General features: G+C 41.6%; 1 protein-coding gene across 3 annotated transcripts in view; it reads left to right on the forward strand.

The window, feature by feature from the left end:
- Positions 1–23,128, forward strand: part of USP24 (ubiquitin specific peptidase 24) — a 95,744-nt gene that overhangs the window by 7,417 nt on the left and 65,199 nt on the right. For all 3 annotated transcript variants that reach the window (XM_077333607.1, XM_077333606.1, XM_077333605.1), the window contains exons 2-10: positions 10,608–10,773; positions 15,477–15,544; positions 16,547–16,690; positions 17,350–17,472; positions 18,720–18,755; positions 19,825–19,890; positions 20,285–20,350; positions 21,891–21,965; positions 22,935–23,093. In XM_077333607.1, the coding sequence (XP_077189722.1) occupies positions 10,608–10,773; positions 15,477–15,544; positions 16,547–16,690; positions 17,350–17,472; positions 18,720–18,755; positions 19,825–19,890; positions 20,285–20,350; positions 21,891–21,965; positions 22,935–23,093 (903 nt within the window). The remainder of the gene's footprint in view (positions 1–10,607; positions 10,774–15,476; positions 15,545–16,546; positions 16,691–17,349; positions 17,473–18,719; positions 18,756–19,824; positions 19,891–20,284; positions 20,351–21,890; positions 21,966–22,934; positions 23,094–23,128) is intronic.

Below are 23,128 nucleotides of genomic sequence, written 5' to 3' on the forward strand. Positions count from 1 at the left end.
GAGGTAGAAAATGGCAGTCGTCCTCTGGACCTGGAACGCTGACAGCCTATAATCCAGGGAGATATACTCCCTAAAGGATTGGAGACGGCCCCAAGAACTTCCTGGGTAGAAAGGTGAGGTGGGATTTGCGTACCCCTCCTCTTTTCTGCCAATTGCTTGCACAATTGACCCCTGTCAGGCTTCAGAGATAGCAGAGCAGATGCCCTGCCACCCTCTCAGGACGACATCTTTAGCCACACCTCTACTCTGAATAAAACTTTGTTGGTCTTAAAGGTACCACTGGACTCTAAATTTGATTTTTTAGTTTCAGGTAAGTTCCACCCAAGACTCAAGACTTCATGCTGAAAATATGGGATAGACAGTCTGGCAGAGTGCTGTCAATTCTGGTAGTAATTCTGCTTGGTATTGGGCAAGGGTCCCCAAACTGAGGCCCACAAGCTGCATGTGTCCTCCAACCTCGCTTTGTGCAGCCCTCTAAGCTGCTTGTCTGCTGCTATCACCCTCAGGGCATTTTCCCTCAGGCCCATACTGTTCTTCCCACCTCAAGAGGCACCATCTACCACTATTCATCCTGTCCCTTTAACTTTTTTCAGATGGAACTATTTGATTTGCAACCCAGTGATCATCTCAGAGACATTTACAAAGAAAATAGTCTGTTAGATTTCTATTCTCTACCTGATATATTTATCAACCTAAAGAAATTTGCTGCAGGCATGTTCACAGTCTTTGGCATCGCATACATCTGTGAACAAACCTTTTCCAAGATGAAAATTGTGACTTCGAAGTGTTGGTCAGATGAACAGTTACATGACATTTTAAGAGTGTCTGTCATAAACCATGACTTGGATATAAATGCCTTGGCAAACAGAAAAATGCCACAAAAATCACACTGACTAGGTAAGCATGTGCAGCTAAATAAAAAGATTCCAAATAAAATATTGTTCCAAAAGGGATTGCATTTCTTCATTAACCTTTGAATGTTTACTTTTGATCTAAATAAGTTGGCTAATAATTTTGTTACATTGGTTTAAGATGTGGCCCTCTTTAAGCACTGGGCACGCTAATGTGGCCCCCATGTGCCAAAAGGTTGGGGACCCCAGGTATAGGGCATTTCCAGATTCCTTCAACTGAACTGTATTTGGCAGCAGAAGTATATTTGTCTCGAAAGGTCATGGCCTAGAAATCAGTGGTCAGGTCCTCTCGAAGAGGGAGTTTTAGAATAAAAAGTAATATTCCCTCATCTCAAATAATCATGTCAATAAAATATAAAATACTTAAAAATAAAATAAAGATCCGGTAGCATATCTTTAGAAAGCAACAAAGATCTTACTCAATAACAATTAAAAACTAAGGTAGAAATGGAATTTTGTTACTTCAACACTTGCTATTACTTCTGTAGATTTGACTCCCTTTTCTTTTCACTTATATCTTTTCTGTCAAGTATTAGTTGTTTTTTAAAGTAATATGTTATGGTGTCTTTTGTATATTTAGATATGCACCAATATTTGGTGCCATGTAGCTACAACTTACCCCTTTGAATTCATTCTTCTTTCTTTCTTTAGTAGCTTTTTACAGCACCCTTCCATATGGCTCTGGGCAGTTTACATAAAACATTGTAGAACAGTTACATAGAACATATAGCAATATAACTGATAACAATCATGATATAACATGCCAACTAAAACGGTATTTTAACAGAACAATAACATTGACAATCCCTGGGTAGGTCCGATTTTTCAGTTGGGGGGTGGGGTGGGGTGATCTGTAAATGTTTTGAGTCAGTTGGCCTCAAGCAAATGCCTGGTGGAGAAGCTCTCTTTTGCTGGCCCTGCGGAATTGTGGAAGTTCAGGCAGGCCCTGATCTATTCAGGGAGCTCATTCCACCAGGTGGGGACCAGGACTGAGAAGGCTCTGGGCCTTGTTGAAGTCCGACGTGTTTCTCTGGTGCCAGGGATCCACAGCCAGTTGGAGGTGGTGGAGCGTAAGGCTCTTTGGGGGGTATAGGCAGGGAGGCGGTCTCAGATACACTGGGCTCAGACTACGTATGGCCTTCAAAATGGTTACCAAAACCTTAAGCTTAATCCAGAATTTAACTGGGAGTTGTTGGACTAACAGCCGGATATGGGATCTCCATGATGTCTCAGTGAGAATCCTGGCCACGGTGTTCTGCACCAGCTGTGATTTCTGGATCAAGGATAAGGGTAGGCCTATGTAGAGCAAGTTGCAGAAGTCCAGTCTGGAGGTGACCCTCACGTGGATCAGTGTGGCTAGGTGCTCTGGTTCCATGTAGAGCGCTAGTAGTTTGGCTTGGCAGAGGTGGTAAAATGCCAGCCACGCTATTTTTGTGACCTGGGCTTCCATTGTAAGGGAAACTTCCAGGATCACACCCAGGATTCTGGCACAGTGAGCCACTAAGACCGTTATGCACTGGAGGTTTCATGCTGGACTGCAGGCTGGAGTTTTAGACGTGGCAGGTTGCCCCACCTCTTCCTGCACCCACATGGCGGAGCATTTGGCCCGGTGCACCTCATCTACCCCCAATTTGTGTTCTTGCATGGAAGCTGAGGCAGTGAAGTTCCCAATGCGTAAACGGTCTAAGAGCTGCACACTGTCCAGGGTGGGCAGTCACGCTTCCATCCCATGGTCCCTTTCAATCCCAGGTTCCTGATGGACTGAGTTGCTAAGAGCTGCACACCGTCCAGGGTGGGTAGGCGCACTTCCTCCCATGGTCCCTTCCTAATAAATTACCATTTCAACAGCATCCTGCAACTGACCTTATAAATTAATATCCTAAATTTTATCAGTAGACCTGTTTTTCCTTGTAGGCAAAATGATGGAATGAGGCTGATTTTCATATTTTCTTTGGCACAGACTCCAGTTAACGTGTTTGCGTACTATGTACTTCACACACAGTTCAGCTGCTGCAGTAAAAAAAGAAAAATGTTAAAAAAGGAAACATTGAAGATTTAAAAGTAGTTCAGACATAGTATGACAATTTCAGAAATGCTCTTGCCAAGGAATACTTTAAAGTGCTTCTTACCAAAAGCATATATCCTGTTTTGTGTGAATTCATAAATGTGCAATTGCTCCAAGAAACAATGCTTAGGTAGATTTTATCCTTTACCACCATGCTTTTAAATTCATGATTAATCCTTGTACAGGAATTAATTATTAATATGTAGTGCTTTTAGAGCACTAAGAACTTTTAACATTCCTTACCTTATTCATCTTTAAAACATTCCTATGACACAGACAGCAGTTATCCCTTCTGGAAACAGAACAGCTTTAGATATTTTGATCAAAACCTCCAAATATCAGTAGCTCAGTAAATAGTTGTTATCTGCATTAAACTTAAGTAAACCTAATGCAACAGATTTGTTGCTTTTGACCTTACTGTCTTCTTTTCTATCAGGTCTAATCATTAATCTTCAGTTGCAATTTAATTTTTGACTAGATGTTACAAAACCAGCAAATACTGTCTGTGTTCGCTGCCACATCATTAGTGCTAACTTCAAATATAAAAATGATTATTTAGAATGCTTGCCTCAGTCCCCTCCTTAAGTCACCTTGGCTGGCTGGAGAAAGCATCCACCAAAGGACTTGCAGCTCAGCCTAGTCCCTGTCTGAGGAAGGAGCCTCAGCTGTGCCCCATTGAGACTGGCAGCATGCTGCCAACTGAGTCAATCTCCTGACAGCTCCTCACCATCCAGTGAGTCTTCCAGGCCAGTGGTCCCCAACCTTTCTGAGGCTGCAGATCGGCAGGGCATCGGGCCACGCATGCGCGATGCGCGGCCCGGCCCTGATTCCCTCTCCCCGCCCTCCCGCAGTAAGAAGCTTCCCGGGCCGCAAGCTTGCGGCCTGGGAAGTTTTTTACTGCGGGGGGGCGGGGAGAGGGAGCTGCGGCCCGGCGCCATGGTCTTCGCGGCCCGCAGGTTGGGGACCACTGTTCCAGGCTGAATAGGTCTTCTCCCTTGATATTCAAGAGGACGCCTCAGTGGATGTTCGGCACCACTTTAACTGGGAGGCAGAACTAATTTTCAACTTCCTGTCCTGTGTGGTGGGGGGCACCCTGCTCCAGTCGTCTTCCTGCCTATCCTGGGAATAGCAGGTCTGACTCGTCTTCCCAATTATTAATGCGTAGTTGGTTAATTCTTATTGTTAGAGTTAAATTGCTTAATAGTTCTAATTAGATTATAGTTGAGAAGTTAGAATTGTTAGAATTGATTCTTAAGTTTAAAGGTTAAAAGATTAAAATCTTTTATTGCATGCCTTTAAGGAGCCCCTTAATGGAGCTGCTGCTCCTAAAAGTTTAAAAGCTTAAAAGTTTTTTCCTGTTTGAAGCTTAGTATGCACCCTTCAGGCGCCTGCTTAGCAGAGCTGCCGTTTTTTGCATTGATAACGTTTGGATCGCAGCGATCCTACGGCTGCCAAACATGTTCATTCTAAGGGCTTCTCCTTGGACAACAATCCTCCGGCCCCCATGATGCCATCCACTTCTGCGGGCGTGGCCAGCAGCAATCCGTTTCGGGCTGCCATTGCCGCCGGGGCCGCAAGTGAGAACGAGCGCTTGGAGGTGCTGCCCACCAAAAAGCCACGTGGTTCAGACCTGGCTATTGCACAAGCTCATAATCAGCCATCTTTTCCAACTGTTCCTGTCAGCGGCCATTTTGAGGAACAGTCTACTTCATTGAAGCAGATAAGTAAACCTCCCCCACCCTCCCCAGATCATGCACCAGGGAGTTCTCTAGGTTCCCTTCCTCCAGACTTTTTAATATGTTAAAAGCTGCCATGAGAGAGCAGATAGAGGAGTATGAGAGAAATTCCAGAAGCCCTTCCAGGCACCATAGGGAGGGTAGCCAGAATTGGCCCACTAAGGCTGCTTAGGAGAGAGTGAGGGTTAATCCAAATAGATATAAATCTTCCTCAGATGAGGATTCCATCCTACAAATCCCCCTGATAAATACTCCCATCGCAGCTCTTCAATCTGGTGGCCTCGTCTCTGAGGATGGAGAGGGTTTCCTTCAAGATGCTATGGACAAAAAGGCAAAAACTGCCCTATGCTGCACTCATGAGGCAGTGGTCATGGCCATCGAGGCCTCATCAGCCGCATCAATCATAAACAGGGCAGGAATTGCCTGGTTTAGAAAGCTGCTGGAGTTAATTCCTGAAAAGGATAAGAGAGTGGTTGATGATGTATCCAGTCCTGGCCCAACCCCCTGTGCCTCAGCCACAGGACCTCCTTCTTGGTGGGGTTGAGTTTCAAGTAGCTCTGCTCTAACCATCGAGCAACAGCTTCCAAACATCTGGCAAATGGTTCCAGGGGAGGGGGAAGTCCGGCTGGCCATCCATGAGGAGATAGAGCTGGGTGTCATCAGCATATTGATGACAGCCCAGCCTGAAGCTCTGTACCAACTGGGCCAGAGGGCACATAAAGATGTTGAAAAGCATGGGGGAGAGAACCGTCCCCTGTGGGACTCCACAAGGGAGTCTATAGGAGCATGACAACTCATCCCCCACTGCCACCCTCTGGGTCCAGTTATGGAGAAAGGAGCATATCCAGCCTAAAGCTGTGCCCCCTACCAGCAAGGCGGTGGGCCAGCAGTTCATGGTTGGCCATATCAAAAGCAGTCAACAGATTTAACAGAACTAGCAAGGCCGGATCCACCCCGATCCAGCTGGCGATGGAGGTCATCCATCAAGGCGACCAGAACTGTCTCTACCCCGTGGCCAGGACGGAAGCCCGATTGGTATAGGTCAAGCATTATAATTTCCTCCAAGAAATACTATTCAAAACAAACACCCTAATTAAAATGTTCAACATGTGCAGCAAAATCTTTACAGTCTAGCATTATTAGCGGTGTAAATTATAGAGTTTAAGAGCTGCTTTAAGATCATTAATGTGTGCTGAATTCTACAAAATAAAGCACTAATCTTGATTATATTCTATTGGTCTTTAATCAAGTTCTCTTTACAAAATATGACTATTGAAGAGGTATATGTGACATGTAAAGTTTCTATGAAAATTGTATGAAGTACTTGCCATTGGAAACTTTAAAACAATACAAAAAATATATGAATGGTGTGCCATTAGGAGCCTCATTTTATGATGTTAGTATTCTAATTGCTTTCTAGCTCCTGGCATTTGTTTTTATTGATATAAAAGAGGCCCTTCTGGAATCTACCCATTTGTCTTTTTCTCAGGCTTTTGTCTTGCATAGCAGATAACTTTTTTCACTGATTAAAACTGTCGGTTACACTGAAAAACAATGTTAATAATGCTTCCAGCCTTAAGTAGTTTGTTTATATTGACTTCCAGTTGTAAAAGATTTTCAAATCCAGTGTGAAATAGTTTGCTGCTTACTGAAGTAACCATCAAAGGAAGACTAACATTTGATGTGATAGAATTGTTTGTCATAGATGGAGGTGGGAGGCAGTTTACACACGGAACAAATGTCTCAGCTGGGCAGGAAGCATTTTTCAGATAACATTCAGCAGAAGAATTTTCTGGTCATCTTCCCAGTCAGAACTTCTATTCAATAACAGTTGTTTAATAAGGAAGTGAAATACTTAGGGAAACTAGGGTTAAACAGAAATCGCCACTATTAGAAGTTAATTCCAGCAAATCATTTGGAATGCTTTTAAATTACAGTCTTTTGTAAGATAGACACGAGAGGGTCTTATCTTTTGTAGCTTTTATTTGTACTTTCATTCATACACACAAATCCTGAGTTTTTGGTTCAATTTAGACTTGTAGATTTGTTTGCTTTCCTTTACTCAGTATCCAAAGCCTGCCAGACAAATTTTCAAATTTAAAAATGTCAGAAGGTAGAAATACTCCAGGTGATATAATAAGTTGTAGTTTAAAGTACATCAGCATGTAAATCTGTAACGGTATACAAATCTGCTATTTCATAAACTTGAGGATATGAAGACATTAGTTCTGTGGATGAACAGTAAAGGGGAGTTTTATGGACAGCAGGAAACATTGCAAAAAGTCTTGAAAAAAAGACTTTTATTTGGCATGTGGCACCGTTCTCACCATGGAAAACCCACTATAGTATTTTTATTTATGCATTGTCCTCCCCCCTTGTAGCAGTGAGTGCAACTTTTCCGCTGGTGTCTGTGCAATATTTGAAACTAGCTCTACTACAACTAATGATGGTGCCAAAGATGCCTGTTTTCACATGCATAAACGTTAGCATGTTTTTGGTCTCCTTTCCTGTGTCACCGCACACAAAGGGGTAAACAGGCAGCCCCATGTCCCTCGTCCACCAAGGGACCCTTTGCTCAGTGCAGACCCTCCCATCTGTGCTATTACAACAATAAACCAGCAGAAATTAACCTTTCCTCCTCAGAGGTATGCTGTGCCTTGTGGAGGAAAGGTTATAGTAGTTGGCATTCAAAAGGCTGTGTGTCCCCATGGAAATTTCTTCTTGAGGTCTCCATGTCCATGAACTACAATTCCCATAAGACTCTGCCAGCAGCATATGCCAGAGAGGCAGTCAGATGACATTGCAGCTGACCCTAGTCTGCCAACGATCATCTAGTACAATGTAGGAACTGTCCCCCCCCCACTTAAGAATTTGCCATTGTAAGTCTTTTAAATGCATAATCGTATGCAGAAAAAAACAACAACACAGTATCAGAAACACAACCATTTTTAAAATGATGATTTAAAAGGGTCAGTGTGCTGACTTTGGTGAAAACCTGTATGTGCATAATAGCCCCAGGTATTTTAATGCAGTGCTCCCCAACTTTTTTATCACCGGGGATCAGTCAATGCTTGATAATTTTACTGAGGCCTGGGGGGGTAGTCTTAAGGGACGGCTGTTCAGACCTTAATGGCTGCTTTTAGCAAATAGCCTGGTACCAACTGATCCATGGACTGGTACTGGTCTACGGATAGGGGATTAGGGATTGCTGTTAATGTACTCAGTCTTGTGACTGTATTTTTACAGATATTATTTCCTCATAGAAATAAACAATAATAATTTATTTTATTTATCACTAAACATTATAAAGTTGAGGTTGCGTGCAACCAAATCACTCTTTACCTGATTTGTCCTTGGGGTGTTTTGCCTACTCTGCCAGTGAGGGCCAGTAAGCTCAAAATGCACTTTGTCAGTGAGGGCTTCAACTCCAACAATAAATACATTTCATTCACTCTCATAGATTAAATTCAGTATGCACAGTGTTTTTGCTATTACTCTAGTGAAATGGGAAATCTGTATAATTTAATGTTCTCTCTGCCACTTCCTTATGGATGTTTTCCTAGATAATTATTTCCTGCTTCTGCATTTTTAATGTGCTGTCACAAAAAATATTTCAGTTGTTTTTAATACGTGATGGTTCTTGTTAGATCAGGAAATGAAGGCAATAATTGAAATGGTAAACTAGTACTCAAAAATGCAGCCCATGACTGCTAAGTCACAGATTTTGACTCTTGTCCAAGTATACACACTAATAGAAAACAGCCTCTTTGGTGACCAGTTGTGAGTCATGGTTTCAGACTTTTTCTAGTAGATATGTTCCTGTGGGGGTTTTATTGTTAAACATATGTGGCTGGCAACAGTTTGCATCCTGTTGGCACTTTCTGAAAAGGCTAAATCTTAAGCTAGGACAGTGGCCAATCTTTGCCCACACATCTTGTATATGGTGGAGGACTTCAGAGACTCCTTTGGTTATGAGCAGTACAATACCTTTAGATCCAGGGTTTTCAGGCTTGATGTTAATTAATCTCTAAAGCAAGGATACATTGTTAACTCTTCCCCCAACCTCTAATACATGACTTTGATTGCAGGGTTCACTTTTGACTGGAGCAGAAGTAACTAGATTAAACAAAAGCATGGGGAATAGGACTTCATATTGATTTTTGGCTTTTTCCAACATGGCAAATGGCTCTGTGGGAAACAAAATTCTGGTGATTGATTGCTTCACCACTACCTTAAATAAAAGTAGGAGGAGTATACAAGATTATGAGGAGTGATTGGATATTATTTTGTTTTCTCCCACAACTGCTTGTTATAACTCTTTGCCTATGGTTTTAAATTCCTTTACTCATAATTTGACAGCCGGTAGTTTAGCTAGATATATAACAATCATTTTCCAGGTATATTAGGCTCTGTTGCCACAGTTGCCAGTACCTGATTGCAGCAGTCATTAGTGTCCTGTTCAGTGTAAAATTTCATTCAAATTATGTAGGATTTCTGGTGGGATCACAGAAGGTAAGACTTTGATGGGGAATTCTCCATCACTTCTTCCTGTCATTTTTTGGGTTTGGGTCTGAGGGTATGATTAGTGCAAAGACAGTATTATGAAAACAAGTATTTTCATTCTAGGATTTTACCTACTGCTGCAGTAAGTACTTCTATTAGGTATATTAACAGCTCACGGATAAATATGTGCAATATAAAATAAAATCAGAGTCCAATGGTACCTTTAAGACCAACAAAGATTTATTCAAGGCGTGAGCTTTCGAATAAATCTTTGTTGATCTTAAAGGTGCCACTGGACTCTGATTTTGTTTTGTTGTGCCAACACGGCTACCACTTGAATCTATGTGCAATATAGTTAAGCTGGATGCTTTCTGTATATGTATATGATACCCTTATGCCCATCTGTGATCATAGTGGAAATACTCAGTTAGCAAGCAAACAGATGCAACATGTTACAACATATTGATTGTGGACAAATATATGTCACATTTAAACAATAACTACAATCTTGAAGTCATGCTGTATATTTTATGATACACAGAAATATCATTATCTAATGCTGTAGATTGTCTCATATACAAACCCTCATTTTACATATATTCTGGATAAAATGCTATCTTTAAAAACGTTTTGTTCATTTCAAAATAAAATATTTAATAGTATTTTTTTCAATGCTCTCCAAAATTTCCAGTTTTCCCCTTGGGAAAATTGAAAAAAGGTTTTAGGGATGGACAGAAAAACCTTTCTTTCTACATTAGTCTGGGGTTTTTTTTCTCTTTCTGGGCCTTCACATTTGTCTGTCCCACTGCTCCTTCTGACAGGAGAGTTATAGTTACTGCTTGTTTGACTGGGGGAGAGACAGTGGGCATCTAGCTCCCCTTGACTTTCTACAAAACTATTTTACAGACCTGTGCTTGGGAGGGAGCATTAATCGGCATTGTGATGTGTTCTGGTCTATCCATTGTAAGATTTATATGGTACATTCTAGTTAGCTAGTAGTTGTCTAACCCAGCACCATTTGTCTGTTACATTATCTGATTCAGCAACATAGAAAGCAAAATGGGAGAGAATGTGTCAGTGTTAGCTATTTTTCTAGCATCCCCACATTTTTAGGGGATTGATTTTATGTGACCTGCCTCGAGCTTCCGGGGGGAGGCGGGATATAAATTAAACGATAATAATAAATAATAATAATAATTTTCTCTCAGATTGGAAATTTGAAGAAAGCAGAAAAATGGCAGGTATAGGTTCTGATTTGAGTACTTGAATACTTGTTGCATATTAGCTACCTTGCTTGTAAAATCTTTGCTTTTCAAATACGAACATGCTTCTGATAACAGTCACTGGAATGCCAAAGATAGCCTCTTCATATGTTGCTTCTTTTTTTAACAGAAAAATGATGAAAATGGGAACTGTTCTGGAGAAGGTATTGAATTTCCTACAACAAATCTTTATGAACTGGAGAGCAGAGTACTAACAGATCACTGGTCCATCCCATATAAGCGGGAAGAGTCTCTTGGCAAATGTCTAATTGCATCCACCTATCTAGCAAGACTGGGTAAGCTTACTCTGTTAAAATAAAACAGAAGCATACTTTATTGCCTTATAAGGTAAAATTATGTTAACTTTCATATAGTGAGAGAAAAAAGAATTGCCTCTGATTATTTAAAGTCTAATTTAATATTTACTTTGCTATGTATTTTAACCCCTCTGTAAGCTACCCTGAGCCTCCGGGAAAGGGCAGGGTATAAATGAATATATAAGTAAATATAGAGGTTGCCTTTTCTTGTTTCCATCATAAATGGCTTATAAATGCTTTTAACCACATTTTAATTTTCTTCTAAGAATCCACTTGACTGTCATGTTTTCAGCAGTGTGCCATATATTTTTCTATATTTTTCCGTTTTCTTTTAGTTGTCTATAAAAATTTCATTTGGAATTATTGTTCTGTTTAGAATGTGTGAAAAGTGACACAAATTTAGCCCTTGTGAAAAAAAAATGGTTATTAATAAACACTTGAGCTGCTAGCCTAAGAAAGTAGCATGATGGACAAATTAATCTTTTTTTCAGTTTAATAAGCCTGTTGTCAAGAAGCTCTCAGAAATGAAACCATGTCGTTTATTGCAGCAGAAACCAAAGAGTCTCTAATTTAGGAAAAGGCTAGTAGTCATCTTTCTTGATATGCACGTTTGTGGGATAAGTACACTAGATGGCAGAAGTCTTGTTTCTAACATTTCATGGACACTTTGCAACCTTACAAGTGTATGGATGAATATTCTAGGAGCTCAGCTGTGATATCTCCTTGGAAATTGTATGTGGATACTTGTTTTTATTTTTGTGGAGCTGAGGAAGAGAGGAAATGGGGAAGAGAGGGAATGGAGATTGTACTTGACTGAGATGGGCAAGAAAAGTTGAGTTAGGTGGGAGAAACTAAAGTGGAAGCTAATATGGCAAGGAGCAGCCTGTTCTCCAGATCTTTATAATTGTGTTAAAGAATATGTGGGTTATGCTTTTACATAGAGAAAAGTTATGAGGTTCATATGTGCATGGAAACCAAGTCATTTGCACTAGAGTCTTTCCATGGGTCCTCCCCATGGGCCCTCTCCATGATGACAGGTTGCAAGAATTTGGGAGCAAGGGAAAGGCATTCCTCATGTTCTCAATATGTTTTCTTTATTGTAGTATATGTATACTAGCCAGAAATCCCGTTGCAGAAGGGAATGCAATGGGCGCTAGAGAGGGGTGGGAACTGGCATTGTACCTAGAGTGGCTGGACACTTCTGGAGGGTAGGTGCCTTGAGGCGTGGGCTCGGCTCCCACAGCGGCAGCTGGCTCAGCAGCACAGGAGGTCAAGCGCTCAGAGCCCTGGCCTCCCGTCGTACAGCCGGGCCAAGCAAAGGACCAGCCAGGACTCTGCAAGTCCACTCGGCTTGGCGCCCCAGCTGTGTCTAGGCACAAGGCTTGTAGAGCGTCGCACAGCTGCCTTGTGGCGGCAGGCCCTCTAGGGACCGGCCCAATCGGCATGCCTAGCCAGACATACTCCGCCGAGGAGGGCTTTTCAGAACTATAAGAGCCACTAATGATATAGCCCAGATGAAAAAAAATTGAAAACTACTGCCTTATAAGAGCCATTTAGTTGCTGAAGTGAGTTGCAAAGTATGGTGTCCAACCAGTTTGTGTGACAGCTTGGCAAATCTCAGGTACCAGGTCACCATGCTGCCTAGAAATCCTTATCCATGGTTCCTCTATATATTTGTGAAACAGCCTGGGGGGTGGAACGTTTCTGGCTGTCCAAGTTGGAATAGGGCCCTGCCCCTGCAGCTCCCGCCCTCTGTCCCTGGACTAGCCTCTTTGCTCTCAGACGCACATCAGTGCCTGGAGCCAGCAGCAGGTAAGGGGAGAGGGCCCTGGGCTCAACTATGAAGAATTAGCTTTTCTGATAACAATAATTAGAAAATATTGTCATTAAAATGCAAAATCTTGAAGGCTAGAAATCTGGCTCTTATATTTATGGGCTGGCTCCTACAACCAAAGAAAATTTGTCAAGGCCTGGCTTGTGTTTATTAAACACTGTCTAACAAAAATTCTTCCGCTAAGGACTAAATTCCAGCATTTTTCTTCATGCATCATACACACTAATGGCAGTGAGAAACCTTATAGACAAATACACATGTTATGTGTCCTTTTCTGTATATACTTGTATCCCTCCTTTAGTATATACTTTGTGCAAAAATTGAACTAAAAGATATGCTCTGGGCTTTCCTTGAAGACTACTACTTTTTCCTTACAGTTAAAAGTTGGTGTTACAGGGATATGTATCTTTGTAACAATACCAAGACCACATTATAGGTAATCATATTCCCCTATACCTGTGCTGTTTGTTTAAAAGCACATTCCTTTGTGCAGTGATCCTATCAAAGGAAATGATAATACAGGAGTTTTACAATCAGATTGTTGTACCATAATCACTGCTCAGCATGAACTAATGCTGATGAATAGTCTTCTAATGCCCTCAAAACAGGCATTGAAGGGCAGGACTGTTTAAGTTTTTAATGTGTCCATCTTATCTTCCTATGATCCGTTAGTAAAGAAATAGGACACTAATTCTTAGGCTGCAGTCTACTTGTATATTACTTTATTAATCATTTCATCTTGGTGCCTTGGATGAATTTGTATCACCAATAACTCATGCCCTCTTAAATGTGGAAGAGACTGCAGAAGTTCACTAGTACTGTGTTAGTTACCAGGCAGCAGCTGTTCCTGAACTAGAAATATTTCTGTTAATGAGCTTGTTAACATGAGACTCTTAATAGCTGTCACCATATTGTTTCTAAAATATATATAACTAGGACAGGGTTCCCCAGCATTTTGGAGCCTGTGGGTGTCTCTGAAATACAAGTTTCCACAGCCATAGAATGGTTGCCAATGAAGGCAAAGCCAACCACAAACAGCCACCACAGGAGGCAGAACGATACACACAGAGGATGCCCAAGTGAAGAGGAAAGATGCATGAAAGAGAACAAAACCAGCATTGTAGGTGAATCTACCTCCAAAACAATGTTTTAATTTGCACAGGCAATCAGAGGTCATGCTGGGCAGGATCCCCATCCACTTTCTAAGAATATTTGCCAGGTACCATGAAACTTTGGATGGATGCCTTGTTGGGGATCCGAATCTAGGATCTTTGGGCATTATCTAACATTTAAAGATGAGTTGAGGTCTCCAGTTTATGTATATTTTATTGTCTAACTTTACATTGTTGAATGAAGACAGAGAAAAGAAATTGGTATTCTATGATGTTCTGAATTATTACATTTCACTTTTACTTGAATCACAGTTACATCAGGCTCTGTTTATACCTTAGCTTACCTGCAGGCAATTTGACCGCTAGTCTCTGTAGGTTTGTTATCTGATGCCACATTAGTGAGTCTCAGAGTCCTGCTACACCCAAGAGTTTTGTAAGCAGTAATCTTTCTCTACTTACCGTTTCTTATCCTGGTGTCTTATTGTTGTACCATCTGGTACGTCTTGCTGAGACTTGGTTCCAAAGAGAGGTTTAGACTTAAGCATGGAGCTCAAGCTAGTCCTGTGGAAATTTTCTATTTTTTATTTGTACAGCAGATTCCTTGTACTATATGTCAAACGTTCTTTTGAAGTACCTCAGTTCATGCTAGTTAAGATCTGGGAACTATTGTTATGATTCTTTAGATTCTTTAGATTGGGGGTCATCAACCCCCGGGCTGCGGCCCATTGCCGGGCTGTGAGAGCCTCAGCAGCGGGCCACAGCTCCCTCTCCCCACCCCATCCTGCAGCAAGAAGCTCGCCAGGCCACGAGCTAATCGGCCGCTGAAGGACATGCACATTTGTACCACCTCCATGCGAAACTGCTGTGCGTGCACAATTGCGCTGCCACCATGCACAAACTTGCATGTGCAGCGGGTCCGCACATGAGCTCCTGCTCGAAACTGCCACACATGCATGTTTGCGCCACTGCCATGCGCAAATGCGTATGCGGGCGGGTCCGCACATGCACGGGGCCCCGGGTTACTCTCTCCCCCCACCCCTTGGCAACGGGCCGCAACCTTTAAAATGTTGTGGACCGCTGCTTTAGATTATGGCCTTAATCTGCAACTACTTGTAGCCTTATATATTTCACTTTGCCTTGCATGGAAGGAGTATGGAAGATGTGTTGTTTCAGTATTAAACTCAAAGCATTAAAAATATGCAGGCACAAGGGGAGGTAATTTTCAGTGATCTCCCTGTGGCAGATGTCTAATTTCCTCCCATTCCCCATGAGCAGCTTTTGTGGCAGGAGAGAAATCTAGGCAGGATCCAAGCTGCTTCTTGTTTATTTCATGCATTTGTTAAAATGCTTAAACCACCTTTCTTAAAGACATGCACATGATTCTTTATTACAAATATAGGGTCTGATCCAACCAGCTTTTCCACTGGTGACCACCTTTTGACCATCAAAAAGGCTGTGCTGCTGATCATTGGATCTGCCATGTAGGATGTGTCTGTAGTAAAGAGGGAATTTAGGTGAGTTTGAGTGAAAAAGTTGGTTGGATCCAACCCATTGCTTATTTGGATTTCTTTGATCTTAAAGGTCCCAACATCTTTGGGAAACCATGAAAGCATCTTGCTAAATGGGACTTCTGTGGGTAGCCATCCCATCATTTGAAACATGCTGAAATTTTATCCCATTGCTTGTAAAATTTAGCAGCATACTAAGTTTTTCCTTTCTCCCCCTTTCAAAATCAGGACTTTCTGATTCTGATGAAAACTGCAGGAGATTTATGGATCGATGTATGCCAGAAGCCTTTAAAAAGGTGGGTAAAAGAAAAAGCACAATATAAACTGGTCTGAGATATTGTCCAGCTCATAAAATGATAATGTCTCTATCTGACAGATGTCTCAGATATCATAATGGGTAAAGAAAACAGTTTAAATAGAGAAAAATTATGATTAACTCATCTATGGCTCATGAGCCTCTTGTTGCGCAGAGTGGTAAGCTGCAGAAATGCTGTCTGAAGCTGTCTGTCCATGAGGTTGGGAGTTCAATCCCAGCAGCTGGCTCAAGGTTGACTCAGCCTCCCATCCTTCCGAGGTCGGTAAAATGAGCACCCAGCTTGCTGGGGGGTAAATGGTAGTGACTGGGGAAGGCACTAGCAAGGCCACCCTGTGAGTCTGCCATGAAAACGCTGGAGGGTGTCACCCCAAGGGTCAGACATGACCTGATGCTTGCACAGGGGATACCTTTACCTTTATGGCTCATATAATAAGAAAGAACAGTATTTATTTTTAGTATTTTAACCTTCATTTAGCTTTTAACAGGGTTAAACAGCTGTTGATTTCCATTGTTGCAGTTGATAAATTATCCTATTCTGTTTTTCTTTGCTCTTCAGGATTTTACAGTAAGAGCTGCATTTGGTTCTTCTTTTGCATGGTTCATATTGTAGGCATTTTGTTATGCCTTCTTGAAAGCAGTGATCATTTATTGGAATAGGAGAAAGACAAAAATAATTAAGGCACTGACTAGATAGTAGGACAAATTTTCAGATGATGGAATAGTGAAATCCAGTGTGCAGATGTTCTTTTCTGGAACACTGTCTCCCATCTCCCTTGGAAATTATTAAAGATTTGGTTTCTCTGAACATTCTATGGCTAAAAAACAAACACCTTTTTAAAAGAGGAGGAAATGCTAGAAGTTACCTGGCTGCTCTTAATATGTTTTAGGCTTGAATGTTAAAGTTGCTTAATACAAGTTCTAAAAATAGTTCAGTGCCTGAAGCCTTATCTTTTCTCTGTATATCCTTGTCATTTTTACACAGCTATTGACATCAAGTGCTGTTCATAAATGGGGTACTGAAATTCATGAAGGAATCTACAACATGTTGATGCTACTGGTAGATCTGGCTGCTGAGAGAATAAAGCAAGACCCTATTCCTGTTGGCCTCCTAGCTGTACTTACTATGGTATAGTAATTGCTTAACTTATATCCCTGTGGTAGTTTTGGGCAAGAAAGTGGTTGAAGATAATGAGTCATCTTAGATATGTGTATTAATTATCGTTTGGCACGATAAATGACTTGACAAACAGTAGTCACAACCATTATTATTATAAGTCTTTAAACTATTTTGTCATGAATGTTATTCAATATATTCAAGTTTTGAAATACTAAAAAATACATTCCATTATGAGTGGAATTCATTGCCAATGAATGAAGTGATGATCATGAGCATAAATGAATTTTTAAAATTCATGGATTAAAAAAAATATTGGAGATAGGGCCATCAGCAGCTACTAGCCATGGTAACTAAAGAAAACCTGCATATTTAGAGGCTGTAAGGCTATGAATACCAGTGCTATGAGGCAGCATTGGAATGCTCTGGCCTTGTTATTGCCCTTCCAGGGTAACCAGTTAGCTGCCATGTGCCATGTGAAACAGGATCCTAGAATACAATACCACTGGCCTGGTATTTCTTGCCCAAAACTCTTCTTATATTTAGTTCATTATTAAATTCCATTAATTTTTCTTTTTTTACCTTGCTGGGAAAACAATAAACTATCAGTTATCCAGAATTGTGTGTTCCCAAAATGTGAATTCTGTTTTTTTTTTCCTTATTTGCTCCAGGCCCTTAATCCTGACAATGAGTATCATTTCAAAAATCGAATGAAAGTGTGCCAAAGAAACTGGGCAGAAGTATTTGGTGAAGGAAATATGTATGCGGTCTCTCCGATTTCTACTTTCCAGAAGGTTTATACAATCTTTTATTGTGAATTATGTTGCTTTTAAGTGAATTAAGTAAATTATGTTGCTTTTAAGTGACTGTATAATATGTATATCTCACCTGGATTTGGTGTAATGATTTCAGTTTCAGTTTGATTCAGACAAGAGAGTTTAATTATGATTTTGCATGTTATCCAGATTGACAAGAACTGGTTTGCATTCAGCACGCAAACCATAATTAAAAGGCATAGTTTGTACCAACTTTGATTGTGTGAGAAGTCTGTAAGATAAAATCATAGTGATGATAAATATTCCCCCTCCAAAGCTGCAGTGTCATGGAAACAGGAATGTACTTATGAAGCTGAGAGGAAGTCAACAAGCAGTTCTAAGATATAGTTTGCCTGTTGTATATTTGAAAGTCAGATGTTGGTCTCTGTGCTATGATTAGCACTAATCATGACTTTGCATTATATCTGAATTGAACCTTTAGGTATCTAATGGCTTTTGGTGTCACTCTCCTCCTCTATTGTTTCTTGACAGGCAAGCCCTCTCATCACATACAGCACCACTCTACCTGCTCTCTGACTTTTTCTGTTATTTTGTAACAACTCATCCATCCACTACTGCATTCCAGTCATAGGAATCATTCCACCAAGTCTCTGAAATGCCAACTCAATCATATTTGTGCCCCCATTCATTTCAGCTGCATCCCAAGATCTTCATAGTCAGCCTTAATAAGTGCAGTTGTGTTCATGATCATGTCATTCGTTCCCATGTGGACCATCACAAATGGGTAGTGATCCATAGGTATGATCATTTTCAGCAGCCAATCCAAAATACCTTTAATCTTTGCCCCTGGCGAACAACACATTTCTCAGGTTAGGGGGTCAGGCATTCCCTGTCCCTCAGCAGAGTCACTGATGACCAACACTTTCCTTTTCTCTTTCTCTCTCTCGCTCTCTTTCTGATTTTGTTTTGGTTCCTCCTCTGCTCTTGTTGCTGCCTCTGTCTCCTCTGCAAGATGGGTTTTAATTGTAACTGCTCCTGAGTCAGCAATCTTAACCTCTTACGTAGCCATAACATGCTTTAATTGATAGTAAGTCTGTGGTGTTAATGAGAACATCTGATAACTCTGCAGACACTCAGCTTTTTATTTGAGGAGACTGTGCATGAAGCAACATAGATTCCTTAATGACATTTGTCTGGTTAAATTATCAGTATTGCACATTATCTTATGAAAAGTTTATTAATTTGTTAACCTCTCAATTGTCTAGGAACCACATGGTTGGCTAGTGGACTTAGTGAACAGGGTAAGTATGTGTAAAACTATTTTACTCGTATTGAGCTGTTACTATACATGGCACTTCACATAGTTTGAAAAATAGACCTGCCTCTGGCTTCAAAAAGCTTCCAAGGTTAAGTTGCTAAAGCCGGAGGGGGGGGATGTTACCCAAGGATATTACCAAAGGACTACCCAAGGATTGTCTGTGCTTATCCCCCATGTATACTATGCTATTAAATGTCCTTCAAGAAAACTCTGAATTTTTTTTTGGCAGAAATTTTGACTACTTAACCCTTATACCCAACTGTCACCAAATCCTAACTTAATATGTTAAGTTAGGATTTGGTGACAGTTGGGTATAAGGGTTAAGTAGTCAAAATTTCTGCCAAAAAAATTCAGAGTTTTCTTGAAGGACATTTAATAGCATAGTATACATGGGGGATAAGCACAGACAATCCTTGGGTAGTCAAGGAGATTGGAATAGGTCATATATAGGAATGTAAAAGAGAATAAGGGCCCAAACTCAAGGGGTAAGGCTGCAGCAAGGCTGAAAACTGGCCTATGACTCCTAAAACAGGTTTTAAATACTTTAAAGAAATAAAATTAGGAGTTGGTGTTGTATACATAAAGCAATAGGAGGCTAGTGAAATCTGCTGCATGGTCTAAGCAACATTGTACATGAAGGATTTTTCTGGCTAGAGTTAAGTCATCCTCATCTCTATTCTTATGGTTGTATAGAATCCTGTGTGGAGGTTCCAAAATCTATGTGCACACACCTTTCTGCTTCTTGTGTATCAGTTAGCTCTCCTTTTTTGTAATGTTCTGATTAAATTACTAGGCTCAGCATGCCTTTGTGCTGGATTTTCCATTGATGGACTGCGGCTGCAATCCTAAACACACTTACTAAGGAGTAATTCTTAGTGGGATTTACTTCTGAGAATGCATGTTTAGGACTGCACTGTATATGACCCAAATATGTATGTATTCATCCTGCCTTTTTCAGAGGTATCAGGCTATATACATTTAGGAAATAATGTTTTGCTTGTTGTAAAGTATTTAAATACCTTTTCCTATTCTCATTCTGCTTGCTTGTTCAGTTTGCAGAGTTGGGTGGATTTTTGGCAATTCAGTCTAAGCTGCATTCAGAAGATATTGAACTTGGGGTAAGTTAATTTTTTTGTTAACTTTCTCTGTGTTAGTACCCTCTTGCAAGGACTTCTTGTAGTCCAGCACGTCTATAGTTGGTGTTGAAATTGTATTCCTGTTCTGACTCACAGGTGCTGGATAAAATAGTATGTTTTCTAAATGTAGTATTGCTTTAAATTGTAAATGTAACTCTCAATTGACAGTGTAAAAAAGCTCCTTCACTAACTTCACTTTGTGAGTTACACCTGCTGTCTGGCCATGACCTTGAGACCAATTTTAGAAGATGCCATTTTTCTAATTCTGTATGTTTCTTGCATGTCACAGGACAGATTGACCAATTTTCTTGAGGCAGCTGCCTAATGTGTACCTTGTGTGCTCTTTAAATGCCTCCTCTTTCTTTTTCTGCTGCAGGCAGTTTCTTCACTGGTTCAGCCATTGGGGGTTTGTGCAGAGTATCTCAATTCCTCAGTAGTACAGGTAATGAACAATTCTGTCTCTTAGATTCCTTAAGAACATATAAATGCTGTCACAGTTTTGAATCTTGTTTTAACAAGGCTTATTTTAAACTGTGTATTGTTTTGTATGAGTGTTGTTCACATTAAAGATTATGCTAACAAGAAGAGCGCCAGTTGGTTTGTGTGGATATAATTTCAAGTAAAGCTGCATAATATTATGACCTAATTTTTATAATTACAAATATTATGTCATGTGTTAGTTCCTTATTTCAGATGTGCTCATCACAAGATGGTGTACATCTGTTTAAAATTATATGTAGCTTGCCTTTGGTAATGGAACATTAGGCTGTGATCCAGACATCCCTGTGCACAAGTGGATAACATTTCTGCTAGTGAAAAGAGGGAATTATTGGCTTTTGCTTTCGAATTATGTTGATTATGCAAGGTCCCCTGACGTTAAATAACAGTTTGGGGGTGGGGGAGTAGTGTATGTAGTTCAATCGGTTAGGAAAATTTATGTCTGACTCTTTGGATCTGCCACAAGTTTCTGGTGGTTTGTTCCTTTTTTGTGAAAAAGAGAAGCAGTCCATAGTTTTAAACGTCTTACTAGAGGCAAAGCCCATTGTATGCCTAAATACAATGGGCGCTAGCCTTTCCCCGCAGGGAGCCCCTGGCAGCCGCGCAGAGCGCTGCTGGCCCCAGCTCACTCACCGGGCGTCGAGCTGCTGCTGCTCCAGGTCGGTGATGAGTCGTTTGAGGGCGTCGTACTGGTTGGCCTTCTCCCCGCGGGCAGCTCCTGGGCCGGGCAGCTCCTGGGCCTCGGGCGGCGGCGGCGGCGGTGACTTCTGGGCGCGATTCCTGCCCTGGCGAAGGGAGCAAGGCTGGCGGGCGGCTCCCGGGCCACGGGCGGCGGCGGCAGCTTCTGGGTGCGATTCCCGCCCTGGTGAAGGGAGCGAGGCTGCCGGGGGGCTGCCGGGGGGCTCCCGGGGCTCGGGCGGCGGCGGCTTCTGGGGGCGATTCCTCCCCTGCCGAAGGGAGCAAGGCTGCCAGGCGGCTCCCAGGCCTCGGGTGGCGGCGCGGCTGGCATCAAGGCCACTGGGGCAGGGGAAAGCGGCAGCGGGTGGGCGGCAGCCGAGTGTGTCGGCGGGCGAGAAGAAGCCGGTTAGGACGGCGGCAAGGTGGGCTGCTGGGGGCCGTAGGCGGGCCGCTGGCGACAGGAGGACGCGCTGGTCCTGCTGGAGACGCGTCCAGCTCGGCGGCAAGTGGGGAAATGGTGGTTCTGAGCGGCCAGTCCAGGGTGGGCCAAGTGGCCAATAGGGAGGCGCGCTATGCGCGCCTCCCAATTGGCCACTTGGCCCTTGAGTGACACTCGGAGGAGCCCCATCAGGAGCTGCTCCGCGGCTCCTGATTGGACCCCTCCGAGTTTTTATCCCGGACGGGTCCCGCCCTAAATCATCCCCACCACCTCTTACGATTTTATTTAGTCCGCGGCGCCGCGGGCGTTTAAAGATGAATTCTGTTTTATCTATAGCATATTGAATTAATGTTTTCTCACTTCACAGCCAATGCTGGATCCAGTAATACATAACATGATTAAATATGTACAGAATGTAGAAGAAAAGGACCTGAAAGACAAGGTAAAACTTGATTGAATAAATGCAACCAAGAATTTAAGTATGCTTTTGTGATTTCATCTTCTGTATCATTTTACCACACCCTACTCTCTGAAATAATTTATAGTGTAGTACTTGTTCTCATAGTAGGTTAGTGCTTAATATTAGAAGATTTTTCTGTTAATGTGATCAATGCAGTGTCTGTAGTTCATTGTTTCAATTTATTTTTTATCCATTCTTTATTTGCCTTCTTCCTTCACAAGATAAAAATATTTATTGCTTAAGCCATCCCAAGAATTGATTGCTAGACTTCTAATGTCTTGTATTTGTCACTATACCTGTCCACATACGTTGGCATTGGGTGAAGCTAGACAGTGATGTCGGAACCCCCTACTAAGTTTGGAACCCATACTATTTGTGTAGCAACCTGATTTTGGAATCGCAGGAGGAAAGGTTTTTATCTCTTTTCCTTCCTTCTCTCTCTCTCTCCCTCCCTCCCTCTTTGGAGTGGGGAATCCGTGATAGTCCTGCAAAAGCTGCCAATTAGCGTAAATGTATGAAAGCTCTGTTGGCTCTACCTTTGCCTCAGTGGAGTCAGTGGCAGCTTTGCAGGGCCAGTTTAGGTTGGATAAACAAAAGAACCACCACTGTCACAATGCAAATTGGGCCCCTGTGTGACTGTTGTTTACAGAGAAAAAAAAGAAGGGAGCTCCCAGCATCTTGTCCACCATTGCTTGTCCTCTGCAGTGGGTATACAATATTGCATGTTCCTTTAAGCCGTCATAAATAAATACTTAAGTAAATCATTGTCAATGCTGTTCATACTTACTGTGAAAGACATGTAACTTTTTCCAGAACAATGTGTAGTCATATCATCTGTACATTTTGTGGGGGCATCTTAAAGATGATATTATATGGTGGCTTCCCTGTCATCAGAATGCATATTTAACGTGAAACATTTTTCCAAGCATTCCTAATTGATATATTTTACAGAGGCTTGTCAGTATCCCTGAACTCTTATCTGCCATCAAGCTCCTTTGTATGCGTTTCCAACCTGACTTAGTAACAGTAGTTGATGATCTGCGGTTAGACATTTTATTGCGTATGTTGAAATCACCACACTTCAGTGCAAAAATGAATTCACTCAAAGAAGTAAGTTAATTAAGCCAGATATTTAAAATAAACTG

This window comes from Paroedura picta, chromosome 4, assembly GCF_049243985.1.
Source record: "Paroedura picta isolate Pp20150507F chromosome 4, Ppicta_v3.0, whole genome shotgun sequence".
Classification (NCBI taxonomy): Eukaryota; Metazoa; Chordata; class Lepidosauria; order Squamata; family Gekkonidae; genus Paroedura; species Paroedura picta.